This window comes from Symphalangus syndactylus, chromosome 2, assembly GCF_028878055.3.
Source record: "Symphalangus syndactylus isolate Jambi chromosome 2, NHGRI_mSymSyn1-v2.1_pri, whole genome shotgun sequence".
NCBI classification, from domain to species: Eukaryota; Metazoa; Chordata; class Mammalia; order Primates; family Hylobatidae; genus Symphalangus; species Symphalangus syndactylus.
The window spans coordinates 19,725,811-19,740,577 of NC_072424.2; the positions used below are offsets into that span (position 1 = coordinate 19,725,811).

General features: G+C 38.7%; 1 protein-coding gene across 2 annotated transcripts in view; it reads left to right on the forward strand.

The window, feature by feature from the left end:
- Nucleotides 1-14,767, forward strand: part of CACUL1 (CDK2 associated cullin domain 1) — a 75,248-nt gene that overhangs the window by 21,529 nt on the left and 38,952 nt on the right. For both annotated transcript variants that reach the window (XM_055247626.2, XM_055247616.2), the window contains exons 2-3: nucleotides 2,412-2,538; nucleotides 3,421-3,523. In XM_055247626.2, coding sequence (XP_055103601.1) covers nucleotides 2,412-2,538; nucleotides 3,421-3,523 — 230 coding nt within the window. The remainder of the gene's footprint in view (nucleotides 1-2,411; nucleotides 2,539-3,420; nucleotides 3,524-14,767) is intronic.

Sequence of the window (14,767 nt, forward strand, 5' to 3'; positions counted from 1 at the left end):
CATAAATACAAAGGTCATACACACTTTTCAGTATCAAGTGCAAGAGGGTGACCCTGGGAAGCAGCTCTAGGGGGATTGGGGAAGTGAGGCAGGGAAGGTAATAAGGAAGCCAGTAAGGTAAAGTCACCACTGTAGGCAGCTGGAGCTTAGTACCAGTGGGGAGCTCTGGGAGCCAGTATATCACAGGGGCCTTAGAGTCATCTCACCCAAAAGGAGAGGGAGCTACAGGTGGTAATGACACTGAATCCTCAGTAGTCATTGGGTGAAGGCTGCTCTGGGGTTGTTAATTCTCCCACAATTTCTTACCTGCTTCTCCTGCAAGCAGAGCAAGCTCTGACAGCTGGACAGAACACTGAGAGAAGTAGTCGTAGGGTGTGGATGGGGTAAATGGGTGGGGCACCAACAGTATCTCCTATGCCCACTGGACAGCTAAGGTTTTCGTGCAGTCTTCCTCATTTTAGTAAACGACAACCCCATCCTTCGGTGCTGAAGCCAAAAACTTGGGAGCCACTCTTGACCTTTCTTTCACATCTCACATCTAATCTATCAGCAAATCCTGTTGACTCTATTTTTAAAATATCTTCAAAATCTGACCTCTCCTTATTGTCCTCAGTGCCACCATCTGGGTCAACCCTATATCAGCTCACAGCCTCCAAACTTAGTTTACTCTCAGCACAGCTGCTGGAGTGATCCATATAAAACCTAAGCCAGATCATGTCACTCCTCTGCTCAAAACCCTCCAGAGAGGCCTCTCTACCTTAGAGTCAAAGTCTTTACAACAGCCCATAAGGACCTACATGGTCTGGCCTCTTCCTACTGTTATGTTTGCACACGTGCATGTACAGTTCTTTTTGTCTTTAGCTTTACATTAGTCAAAACACTCCTTTATTCCCCATTCCCTTCAGTGTGGGTTATGTGATTCATTTGTAATTGGGTTCATTTGTTGTGTTTTGCATTCCATCTTTACCACTACAGCCTTGTTGATTTTTTTAAATTTACATAGTAATTTGATATACAGTTCTTTTGGTTTTGACAAATGCGTGAAGTGGTGTATCCCCCACCACAGTTTCATGCAAAACAGTTAATTGCCATAAAAATTCCTCCATGCTACTGCTTTATAGATAATCCTTCTCCCCAACTTCCAGCCCCTGTCGACCACTGATCTGTTTTCCTCCCTATAGTTTTGCCTTTATTAGTATCATGTAAATGGGACTCTTAGAGTATGTTGCCCTTTGGGTCTGGCTTCTTTCACTTAGCAAAATGCATTTAAGATTATGCCATGTTTTGTGAACATTCATCAGTAGTTCATTCCTCAGATGTCCTGTAAAATAAAATTAAATAACAGAAGTGAGTTGATTTAAAGAAAGTATTGAACAAAAATGATATAGATGATACATAGAAAAAAATCTTGAACCTGGATGACTAAGGAGTGGAAATCGATAATGTGATTAAAAGATGCTGGGAAGGCTTTGCTTTACCTGGTATCTCTTACAGTAATGAGCCTTGAGTTCTTGAGGAAGTCACTTAACCACTCTACTTCCTAGTCTGGTAAAATAAACAGTGAAATACCTGGTCTTGTTGTTGTTACTCCTGAGGTAACTGTGGTTCATGACACAGAATATAGGTAGGTTCTTCTGGTAGCTCTTTTTTTAATATTAACATTTCAGTGCTGTGAAGCAACTGTTACCTGGATTTCAAAGCTGTTAGGATCCACTGTACAAATGCTTTGTGGAAACCTGTAGTGTGGGAGTAAGAGCCCGTCTGTAGGAATGAAGTAAGCCTCAGTGCAGGGTGCCAGTTCACTGACTTCTTTTCTGTTGGGCTTATCCAGTTTAAGATAGTAGCAGCCTGAGTTGGAGCAGTAGTAATGATGACGACGTGCTGGTGGTATTGTAAATCTCGGCAAGTTTTACAGCAACCTCTTTGTGATTGCAGCATTTGGACCTGAATCCTCATAGTCCTGTCCTTAGGTACATTTCCTCAAGGATGTCTACAAAGATTGATTGTTGGTGTTGACGATTTCTCCGAATTTTCCTGTGGTTCATTGATAGGCCATTTTGTCACATAATTGGCAGTGTGTATTTGAGGGTCAGAGCGTGTCTGAGACTGCTCCACTGATGATGGAAGCTTACAGGAAACCCAGAAGGAAACCAGTGATGATTGCTTGTTGGGTTGTTATTTTTAAAGGTGGACAGGTTCATACTAACTCCTCTTAAACTCATGATGAATGGCTGCTTAACATTCTTGACTGAGTTGCCTTTTTTGTTTTTAATTGGAATAGGATAGTTAGGTGATAGAGTGTCAGTGTAAAATCAGAAGAGTGAGAGGAATTTGAGAGTGCAAAATGGCTGTGATTTGTGTTTGCTCCACATGTGGCACGTAGTAATATTTATTTTACTTTTTACTTTTAGTAATGAATGTTATAACTATTGAAGATTATAAGAGCACATACTGGCCAAAATTGGATGGTGCCATAGATCAACTTTTAACTCAGAGTCCTGGTGACTATATCCCCATATCCTATGAACAGATATACAGGTAAGTTAAGATTTAATTTGCTTGGGTTTGAAAGGGTATACTGAAGTTCAAGGCGCTTGAATTATGCCTCACACAAACATGTAGAGTGCATAAGATGAGGCTCTGTAAGTGTTTTATGTATTCCACACTTACGGATTGGAGGGTTTGGTTTATACATTTTGATTCAAAAGTGGTTTTCAGATCATGACAGGGTAAGCCTGCCACCTCCACCATACATAATGCAGACACTGTGGAAGTCAGCAATAAAAGCAAGAATGAAGTATCTGGTGTAAAAATCATATTTTTAGTCTCAGAGGGAGACCTTAATCTGTTGGTGTTTATTGACACACAATTCCAACTCTCTTCGGTTATTTTTGTTTCTCAGCTCCTGTTAATGGAAGCAGCAAATTAGGAAGTGGGGTGGGATATGAGATCAGCACAGTGAAAGGAGGAAGTGACAAGTATGTTGTTCCACACAGCTGATGTACAAAGAGGTTGTATTGCAAACACTTCCGTGAGTTAGAAACCTCTCTCTACTGATTATCAATCACTCTCTCTTCCTTATTTTGACATTCATTTAAAAAGAGAGAGAGAGAGAACCTGGTTTATAAATAGTTATCATATTCAGACCTTAGATTCTCACCTACTATTAGATTATCTAGTACTGATTAAATGTGTAGTACACTATTTAGAAGAGCATATTTACAGCAGATAGTACTATCTTTTCCATCTGAACACCGATGGGGGAGGATTAATTTTTTATTTAAAAGTTGTGATTGGTTACTTTTTGAAGGTATGAATTATTGGATCAGTGGATATATATCAAAAGTGTGCTTTAACCTTGGACTGAGTTAAATGCTTTATGATTAACTTGGTTTGTGGGGGTTTTTGTTTGTTTTACAGTTGTGTGTATAAATGTGTATGCCAGCAGCACTCGGAACAGATGTATAGTGATCTGATTAAAAAGATAACTAATCACTTAGAGAGAGTCTCGAAGGAGCTGCAGGTAAAGAACTGATTGTATTGATTTTTGCTTCCTTGGGTTTTCCTGACTGGTTGCAGTTAGCTTTTCTAATACACATTTGGAAGCTTGTTAATTTGATTATAATATAAATTTATAAATGTTTTCTAGATGAATGTTGATAAAATCACATAATTTTTGGAATAGATTATTAATTTGAAAATTTGGTATAAATTGTGGAAATTTTTGGATTAAATATATTTCAGACCTTAGCTGATTGCATTGATTACCATGTCAACATTTCTTTTATTTAAAACCTTATTTTTTTCTGTCAGTGTCAATATTTGGTAACTTTTATGATACAAAAGTATGTGTATATTTTAACTTGTTTTGGAACTCGCATTATCATCTTTGAAGAGTGGTTTGTCTACTAATTTATAATACCTTTCAATATAAACAACTGAAGTAAACACTTTATTGATAAACCTCCTGTAAATAGGCATCATCTCAGCTCTAAAGTCTGGGGCAGGTTGCAGAAAAACTCCTGTTTCAGGGAGCACTTAGCTTGATCCTCCCCCTGCCCACTTCAGTAAACCTTCAGTGCTTGAAAATCAGGTATTATTAAGTTGGTGCAAAAGTAATTGTGGTTTTTGCCATTGAAAATAACGACAGAAACCTCCGTTACTTTTGCACCAACCAAATAATCTTTATACCAGGGCTTGATCCCACTTTGCTTTTGGTATAAAAGTAGAACAATGTCTAGAAAAATCACTCAGCAATCCCAGCACTTTGAGAGGCCGTGACAGGTGGACCATGAAGTCAGGAGATTGAGACCATCCTGGCCAATATGGTGAAACCCCGTCTCTACTAAAATACAAAAAAATTAGCCGGGCGTGGTTGCACACTCCTGTAGTCCCAGCTACTCAGGAGACTGAGGCAGGGAAATCGCTTGAACCCGGGAGGCAGAGGTTGCAGTTAGCCGAGATTGCGCTGCTGCACTCCAGCCTGGTGACAGAGTGAGACTGTGTCTCAAAAAAAAGAAAAGTCACTCAGCAATAGATTACCAGGGTCAATACCACAATTAGGAAGCACCTCAGCAGTTTTGAAATAACCACAGTTTATAGCACATGCTGGGGTGTGCTTTGGGCTTGGATATTGTTCTTCACAACTTGTGGTCTGAGATAGCTTAGTTTTGTTTTGTCTTTTTTTTCCCCAAACAGTTATTGTACTAAGTAGCATTTTGTTTTCTTTTTCAAATGATAGAGCTGTGTTTTGTCATAATCAAATATATACTTTTCTTGTTAGTATAAATTTCTTTCTTCATCTTTTTGCCGCTAACTATAAAATCTTTATTCATTCAACACATATATTTAGTGCTTAGGCATTGTGTATAAATTGTTGATGAAACCCTAGATCTATGCTTTATAGCTTTTGAGTGATTTGCTTTCTAATTCTTCATTCCACCATCTACCTGAATTCCTACCTGAATCCAGTTTATGGACTTTGGGTCTCACTGTGGACTCTGTCACACACTTCTGTTCATTTGCCAGTACCCTAGTCAGGTTCATCATCACTTCTCAACTGTTTTACTGAAATGCTTATCTCAACTGCCTTACTTTATTGATATACCTTAATTTAACCAGTTTTTGATTGATGAATATTTAGGTTACTTCCAGTCTTTGGCTATTACTAACAGTGCTGAAGTGAATAGTCAGTCTTGTAAGTAATGTCGTTTACTAAGTCCATATTGTGGTTTACAGAAGTTGTATCAAGTTGCATTCCCATCAGTTCTGTGTATGTCACAGTGTCTGTTTTCCCTCATCCTACTAATACAGCCTATTATGAAACCAAATAATTTTTAGTTTTGTATTAATATAGTAATGATTCTTATTAATGATTAAAACTTAAATCAGAGTGATATTTCTTTTGATGTTAGTGTTTTTTGTTTTTTTTTTTTTTTTTAATTTTTTTGAGATGGGGGTCTCGCTCTGTCTCCCAGGCTGGAGTGCAGTGGTACAATCATGGCTTACTGCAGCTTTGACCTCCCTGGGCTCAGGTGATCCTCCCATCCCAGCCTCCCCAGTTGCCGGCACTACAGGTGCATGCCACCATGCCTGGCAAATTTTTTATGTTTTTTGCTTTAGAATTGGGGTTTTGCCATGTTGCTCATGCTGGTCTCAAACTCCTGGACTCAAGCGATCTGCCAGCCTCGGCCTCCCAAAGTGCTAGGATTACAGGTGTGAACCACTGTGCTCAGCCTGATGTTAGTATTTTTAAAAGGGGTGATATATGATATAAAACCAGGGAATTTAGTTTGTTTTTAGAATCAATACATGTCCCACTTTGAGTTCAGCAATATGGTCTTATGAAAAGTCTAGCTTCAAAATGATTCCTTTTATAAGATTGTAAAGATTGCAACCATTATTAAATAGCAGCGGGGAGTGGTTTAAAACATGGGGATCCAGGGCTCTGTTTCAGCTCTGTCACTCAGCGTTTGTGTGTTTGCCTCTTTATTAAACATGCTAATATATATCATCTTATAAATTTTCTTGACATTAAAATGAAGTAGATTTACTAAAATATCTTGTTGCTTCACACTAAGGTGTAAGGTATTTTCTCAACATTAAAAGGAAGTAGATTTACTAAAATATCTGTAGTTCTTTACACTAAGGTGTAAGGTATTTTTTCTTCTGCTTCCTGCCTGGCAAATGCTTCTTCATTCTTTTCTTAGGCTTAAACTCATTTGTGTCCATCTGTGTAAAGCCTTCCTGGAACTCCTGCACTCCTCTCAAAACAGAACAGACTATTGGCATTTCTTCTGTGGATCCATAGCATCTCAGCAATAAGAACTCTGTTAGGGCAGTGATTGTGTTACTGTTTCTACTTCCCTGTCTGACTATTTCACAGGCCCTCCCTTGAGGGGGAGGGACTCTATCGTGTTTGTCTTTTTATCCTTAGTGTCTGCCACAATTAGAACTCAGCAAATGTGTTTTGGCTGAATGCTGAGTAACTAAATATGACCTGTACTAATGGAAAGAGTAGCATAATTAGCTTCAGATGACCACTACTCCTGTGCTCTCTAGATTTGTAGGCATTTTATTTATTTGTTCAGTGTGATGTGTGTGGCCTGATGTAATCTTTATTTTATAGAGACCTTAAGGCAGTTTTCATGGGGACAGATCAAGAGACGATGCCAGGCTTTATGAGCCAGAAACATTTTATTTGGATGGAGCATTTTGTTTGCAGCTCTGGTTTTCATAATGAAATATTGTTGTTATGAGCCAAAATAAGAGCGTGGGAGGAGTTGCGTTTGGCAGATAATCAGAAATTTAGTGCTGGAGTTGATAAATCAATGATTTGGACCTACAGGGCGTCAGCCTTAGTCAAGGGCATCAGCCTCAGTCAAGGGCATCTTAAAATAGCTGTGGGTTTGTATAGTTTATATGTCAGAGGGACTTGTTTATTTTTATCCCAAGGCATATCCTCTTGGGGAGATTGAAGAGTATATAAAATAATGTTCCCATATTCTCTAGTTATTTTTGGTGTTGACTTAAAAACTAGAGAACATGGTTTTTAGAGATTTTAGAATAATTTGTTGAATGTAAATATTTTTTACATGACAGCATAATCTAACTTACTGCCTCTTTTTTTTTTTTTTTTTTGAAACACATTTCTTTCATTTTGGAAATAATGACTTTTCTACTTCAGGCACTTTAAAGTTTTTTTTGTTGTGTTGTTAAACTAACAAAACAAATAGCTAAATCCCCTTAGTGTTCTCCTTACTATTATATTTCACTGCATGTATATCTATACATTTTAACTTACTGCTGGATTGTTCAAAATTGTGACAGTATATTTTGCCTTAATATTTTTAAACCAGGCTCTTCTCTCGTCCTTATTAACTCCCCTCTTCTTATTTATTTGTGAGACAGTGTCTCAGTCTGTTACCTAGACTGGAGTGCAGTGGTGTGATCCTGGCTCACTGCAGCCTTGACCTCCTGGGCTCAAATGATCCTCCGGCCTCAGCACCCCCGAGTAGCTGGGACTACAGGTGTGCACCACCATGCCTAGCTAATGTTTATATTTCTTGTAGAGGTGGGGTTTTACCATGTTGCCCAGGCTGGTGTTGAACTTCTGGACTCAAGTGATCTTCCTACCTTGGCCTCCCAAAGTGCTGGTATTACAGACATGGGACACCACTCCCGGCTATTCCTTCTTTAAATGTAATAATGAAATTCTATTTATTTTTATTTTTCTGTATCTCCAGAGCCTCAAAATGTACATTTCCAATTCTGATATTTTCCTCTACCAATGAATGGAAATAGATGACTGTAGAGAGTAAATTGGTTTACCAATTCAGTAAATAATATCCTGAATAGTTTTGGAAAATTCTATGGAAACATTTAGAAATTACCATATTTTTTTGTGAGAGACCAGGACCCTCAGATTAGGACCTACACTTGCCTGTTGGATTTGAATTTCATCTTATAGATACTTCATGCTGAGGTCTAAATCTAAATTCCTCTTCATTCAAATTAGTTTCTTTCTGAGGCTTGGTATTTCATATTCCTCTTAGCTTTTTCTCTCATATTTCTGGGTGCTAGTTAAGGTGGGTGGAATACTATAATATCTCTTGCTCTGTCCTCTTTGATTCCCATTGTTGTCTTCCTCCTCCACGTCGTCATTGGCTCATGCCTGCAGTAGTGGAGTATTCTTTTAATTGGTTTGTCTTCCTGCAGTCTCTTCTTTTGGCTGAACAACCTAAAAACCCTAATTTGATGGACATACTTTCTTGTTCAGAAATCTAAAATACTATTTACTGCTTTCTTCAATTAATCACAGCTGATTTTTTGGTCAGTGTAAAAAAAACTGAGTGGTTTTATTGGTTGCAGGGGTTCCTATTGGGAACCCTAATGTATCCTATTTAAGTATGACTCTGTTGGGTCCGGTAGTGGACATATAATTGATAAGACTAGATAGTGTGGACTGCCCCCGCTGCTGAGAGCAATTACAAAAATTAGACCACAGAACTAACAAAGTGAATTATAGGGCCAGGATCTAAGAGAAGAAGGAAACTCAGATAGAGGAACCTAACATTTGAGCCATTTATCTACCGGGGTCACCTATTTATTCTGGAAAAGGAGGCTAATGAGCTGAGAAATTTAATAGAGCTTTGACACACTTGTGGGGGTTGGGTAATAAATTGGAGTATAAGGCCCATTAAACCTGAAGTACCACATCCCAGGACTAGCAAGAATAAAAAAATAAAGACTAGCCTTCTCAGTTGCTAAAGCCCGATTCCTGATTGGAGTAAGATGGTCTTGATTTGGCCGGGTGCAGTGGCTCATGCCTGTAATCCCAACACTTTGGGAGGCCGAGGAGGGTGGATCACAAGGCCAGGAGTTCAAGACCAGCCTGGCCAAGATGGTGAAACCCTGTCTGTACTAAAAATACAAAAATTTAGCTGGGTGTGGTGGTGGGCGCCTATAATCCCAGCTGCTCAGGAGGCTGAGACAGAGAATTGCTTGAACCCAGGAGGTGGAAGTTGCAGTGGTGCCACTGCACTCCAGCCTGGGCGACAGAGTGAGATTCTGTCTCCCAAAAAGAAAAAAAAAGGTGGTCTTGATTTGCTAGAGCCTCGATTAAGCTTACTAGTAGCAAAAGTAAATTCTGGAGAGATACCATTATCCTAGGCATCAGACTGTTTCCATAGTTTTTCATAAGCAGTATCTGGCACTTAATCAGAAATAACTAGTCATAGTAGGAAATGACGCATCAAACCAGGCGAAATTGTGAAGTACATTTTTAGGCAAGAATTGGGAGAATTCATCACCAGTAGTTTCTTAAACAAATAAAAGTGTTTTTCAGATAGAAAGAAAATGTTCCCAGATGAAAACTTGAAGATTCACATAGGAATGAAGAAGGGAAAAGATAAATATGCACGTGTGGATCAATATAAATGATATAAATGATAATGTCTTCTAGGGTATAAGAATATATATATAAAATATATATAATCAAAACTCCTGACAATAATGTGTAAGGTTGAAGGGGGGAGTGAAGGTTTGAAATGTTCTGAAGCCCTTGCATTGTCCAGGAAATGGTAAAGCACTACTTTATTTTAGACTGTGATGTGATAAGGATACAGTCTGTAGTAAAAAAACATAGTTAACAAGACATAGAGGGGAAAAAAATGAATAATTTTAAAACAAAGAAATCAAGAAAGGATTTTTTAAAAGTACAGATGAGATAAATAGAAAAATAGTAGGATAGTAAACTTCAACATGTCTATTGTTATATGAAATGTTAAAGACTAAGTGCTACATCAGAAAAAGACAATTTCAGACTGGTACTGTTCCTTGTGGAGCAGGGCTACCCCATGGGCAGTGTGTCTAGAGTAGCAGCTCAGAGGCAGTTCTGCACTCATACCTACTTTTAATTATATGCAAATTAAGGGCAGTATGCAGAAATTTCTAGAACGAGGGGGAGGGTGGTAACTTCTGGGTTGTTGGGTTGTTGCCATGGAAAGGGGCAGTAACTTCTGGGTGTTGCCATGGCAGTGGTCAACTGACATGGCACACTGGTGGGCATGTCTTATGGGGAGGTGCTTCTGCCCTGACCTGTTTTTAGCTAGTCCTCCATTTGGTCCTGATGTCCAAGCCCCACCTTTAGAGTAGATTTTTTCCTCCTATTATTAAGTTGAGAACTTTCACCTTTTCATTTAAAGGAAGCATTTACGGCTTCTCTTTGGCATATCTGAATTGCCAACATCATTTTTCTGGCTCTTTGGAGCCATTATTAAGTAAAGTAAGGGTTGTTTGAACATGTGCTGTGATAATCGTGACAGTTGAACTGATAACCGAGATGGCTAAGTGACTGACAGATGGATAGTGTCAACAGTGTACATATGCTGGACAAAGTGCTGATAGATATTTCAGGTGGGATGGAGCTGGATGGTGTTAAGATTTCATCACGTTACTCAGAAGGGCATGCAGTTTAAAACTTAAAAATTGTGGCTGGGCGCTGTGGCTCACGCCTGTAATCCCAGCACTTTGGGAGGCTGAGGCGGGCAGATCACCTGAGGTCGGGAGATCTAGACCAGCCTGACCAACATGGAGAAACCCCATCTCTACTAAAAAAAAAAAAATACAAAATTAGCCGGGCATGGTGGCACATGCCTGTAGTCCCAGCTACTTAGGAGGCTGAGGCAGGAGAATTGCTTGAACCTGGGAGGCGGAGGTTGCAGTGAGCCGAGATCGCACCATTGCACTCTAGCCTGGGTGACAAGAGCGAAACTCCGTCTCAAGGGAAAAAAAAAGAAAGTTGGTTTCTGGAGTTTTCTGTTTAATATTTTCAGACTGTGGTTGACTGGGTAACTTAAATCTCAGAAAGGGAAACTGGATAAGGTGGGGGACTACTATAATGGACAGATGGATATAAAATCTTTTAAAACTGTCTTAAATGACACTTCCTCATTTCATTTTTTCTATGTGTATTTCTGAATCCAGAATCCATTGAAACAATTGTGAGGCATTTTCTCCCCAGGTAATGTTGATACATTTATAGTATATGCTAATGTGTTATCTGAAAGAGAGTATATTTTCACCAAATAAAAATACTCTGGCGTTTTGATATAGTAGTTTTATAGTCAGTGACCCATTAACAGTTCTTTTGTCAGTGCTTTGGAACTCACACTGTACGTTAGCCCCAGTAAACAGTGTTGACACAGAGATTTGGTTCCTAGGCCAGGACAGTAACATTCAAGTGGGAGGATTAGCGCCGGTATTGCTAACCTGCATTCAGGGTCCTGTTGAGGAGAGACCACAGAGACGAAGGTGCTGGGAAATGTTGCAATTTTTATCTCAAATAAGGCAGAATTTACAGTAGTTTAAGTATTTAACTTTTAATTAAAAGGAAGTTAACTGATTACATTTAAACCATTTTAATAAAATTAGAGTAATGATGTCTAACTGTATCTTGGTTTTAAGCAAAATAAGTAAGTTGACTGTCAAATAAATTAATAATGGAAATTAATAGAAACTAAACCATAATCAGCCAACAGTACTTAACTTTGATTCACTATTTATAGACTCCAATTTGCATATAAAATCTTTACTGCCAGATTGCCAATAAACTGAGCTAGTCCCTTGGTGGTTAAAATCAGAGCAAGGATTGCGTTGCTATTTATTTTTTGTCCAGTGGGTGGCAGCATAACTCAACTGGTTATCTTGTGTATGGTCATTTGAAATTTTTTATGCGTTTTAAAGGTTTTAATTTCTAAATCTCTTGTACTACAAAGTGTATCCTAAGAAAACTTTCCTCCTCCAAATACTCGGTTTATTCCTTGCTAAAGTGAATAAGATTTTAGATATTGAGAAAATTGCTTGATGTCCTTTCTTCATAGGTTTCAAATAAAATAAATATCATTGCAACTGGTAAATAGCCCTTTACATGTGTGTTCTACTGAAAATGTTTCTAAGTTATATGGAGATCTATTTTTTTCATCTCTACTAGAACTTAAAGCAGTTGTCATTGCAAACCCAAGAATTTGCCAGGGAGACACCCTAATCCTCAATCATTTAATAGGCTCTCATTCATACTATGATTCTAATAAGTTTACTATCTTCCTTTGAAAGAAAGGATTTTGTTTGCGTTTTCATGTCCCTTCATAGGACTTAACATAATACTAGGCCCAAAAATAGAGATCCAGTAAAAAGTACTTGGTATTAGTTGATTACAAAAACATATTCTGGCTTTACCACTGACATTACCAGAGGCATGTATTTGTTCCAGGTAAAACATCATCCAGAACTTGGAAAATGAGCAGGAGAGTAAAATCACATAAATAGCTATTTGCATTTGCACAGAGTACATTTGCATGGTGTACAGAGTACAATTATGAATTGTATTCTTTTTAAGATATACTTTCTTTGAGACCAAACTGTGTAACTTAAGTTAGAAAAGATAAGGAAAAAGGTTTCCTTTCCAAAATAATAGCAAATAGGTGTAAGTAGTGTAAGTAAGTTAGTGTTTGCTAAGTGTTACATAGAGATAAAGTATGTGGGGAAGTGAGAAGTCAGCGTAGCCTATCTGGCTTCTTTGGATATTTCTCCGTTTAGTAATCCTTGAACCTTTTATAGCTGCTCAGTGGTACCTAGCTAGTTACTTTAAAAGCTAATATTAGATTACAGATTATTTCATATAGATAAGCTAAATGAACCCAGGAACACAGAAGCCAGATTTAATTCAGTTTATTAAGTCCAAATAGTATTTGGAAAATGAAGTCTTATTTTAGAAATAAATCAAGAAAATAATTTCATATAATAGTAGCTTAAGAGGTAGAAGATCTAAGTGAAAAGAGAAATATCTTCTGTCTTAGACTCAGTTGACTTTATTGTAGTTTTCAGTTGAAAACTATGCTTACAGTTTCTATGAGAAGTGTCTAATATGTATGTTACAGCTCTTAAATAGCTCCTGAAGATCAGTTACCTTCTATGTCACTATTTTTTGGATTTTATTCTAATACGGAAATAATATCTGGATAGCAAGAATGAGAATGGAATGTCAGATGTATTTGTCTATTTGGAAAGAAATTCCTTTTTTTTTTTTGGAGACAGAGTTTAGCTCTTGTTGCCCAGGCTGGAGTGCAATGGCACCATCTCGGCTCACCGCAACCTCTGCCTCCCGGATTCAAGCGATTCTCCTGCCTTGGCCTCCTGAGTAGGTGGGATTACAGGCATATGCCACCACACCCGGCTAATTTTATGTTTTTAGTAGAGACGGGATTTCTCCATGTTAGTCAGGCTGGTCTTGAACTCCTGACCTCAGGTGACTTGCCCATCTTGGCTTACCAAAGTGCTGGGATTACAGGTGTGAGCCACCACGCCCGGCCAAGAATTCCATTTTTATGAAGCATCTTTGTCAGCTTCCAGTGCGTAATGGGTGTGCTTCTAGATCCTTGACACATTTGTCCGTGGCAGTATGGTATTGCTCCGGAACGTCATGGAATAAGCTAGACTAAAAGCATATTACCTATTAGTAGTTTTCGCTATAGTTAGTCATCTAAAGGCAAGATTTTTAGAAAAAGAAATTCCCAATTTGATTGAGAAAATAGTATTAAGGATCCTTGAGATGGCATCCAGGTGCATTTGTATGGGATACAAAAATGCCAAAGTTGTACTTATTATAGGAATAAATGTTAAAGGACTTGGAATAAACTATTTGAGAATTTTTAACATTTCCATTTGACTCTTTTAAAAGTAGTTTCCATTGTTCTGCTGAAATTCTCCCATCTTTTTGTTCATGTTATCTGCCTTTTCTACTAGGTCATTGCATATATTAATCATAGTTATTTTAAAGTGTCTATGATAGCTCCTTCATGTGGGACATCTCTGTGCATGTTGAATGTTTAATTCTTGACATAATTCTTGACAGTGGGCTGTGTTTTTGTTTATTTGGTCTTAGTTTTTTATTGAATGTTGGACATTGAATATAAAAAGAACAGTTTAGCTTAAAAAGAACAGTTTCTGCTTAAAATGGGCATGCCTTGGCCGGGCGTGGTGGCTCACGCCTGTAATCCCAGCACTTTGGGAGGCCGTGGCGGGTGGATCATGAGGTCAGGAGATCAAGACCATCCTGGCTAACACGGTGAAACCCTGTCTCTACTAAAAATACAAAAAGTTAGCCAGGCGTGGTGGCGGGCGCCTATAGTCCCAGGTACTTGGGAGGCTGAGGCAGGAGAATGGCGTGAACCCGGGAGGCCGGAGCTTGCAGTGAGCTGAGATCGCGCCACTGCACTCCAGCCTGGGCGACAGAGCGAGACTCCGTCTCAAAAAAAAAATTAAAGAAATAAAAATAAATCTCTTCATGGGCCGTGTGGTCTTTGTCTAGCTCCTGTGCTCAACTCTGCTGGTGCAGATGAAAGCAGCCACACAGATTACATAAAAAATGGGCATTGCTGTGTTCCAAAACAACTGTACTTAATAAAAACAGGGTGTAGATAAGATTTGGCCCACAGGTTCTAGTTTGTTGATCTCTGGTCTAGTGTGCAGGTGAGTTCCCTCCCCCACTCTCCCCTCCCCTGTCCTGCCCCGCACACACCCTGTGGCAACCAAATTTTACCTTGTATCTTTGGGGAACCTTGGGAGTAAGCAAGTTTCCTGTGCTTCCATCAGCAGCAGTATATTTTTGCTTCATAATAGTGTGGAAACCTGGGCATGAGTGGATTTTCTACCATCCTGAAAATGGTTGCTGACCTTTGCTTGTCAGGAGGGCTGGAGGATCACCTGC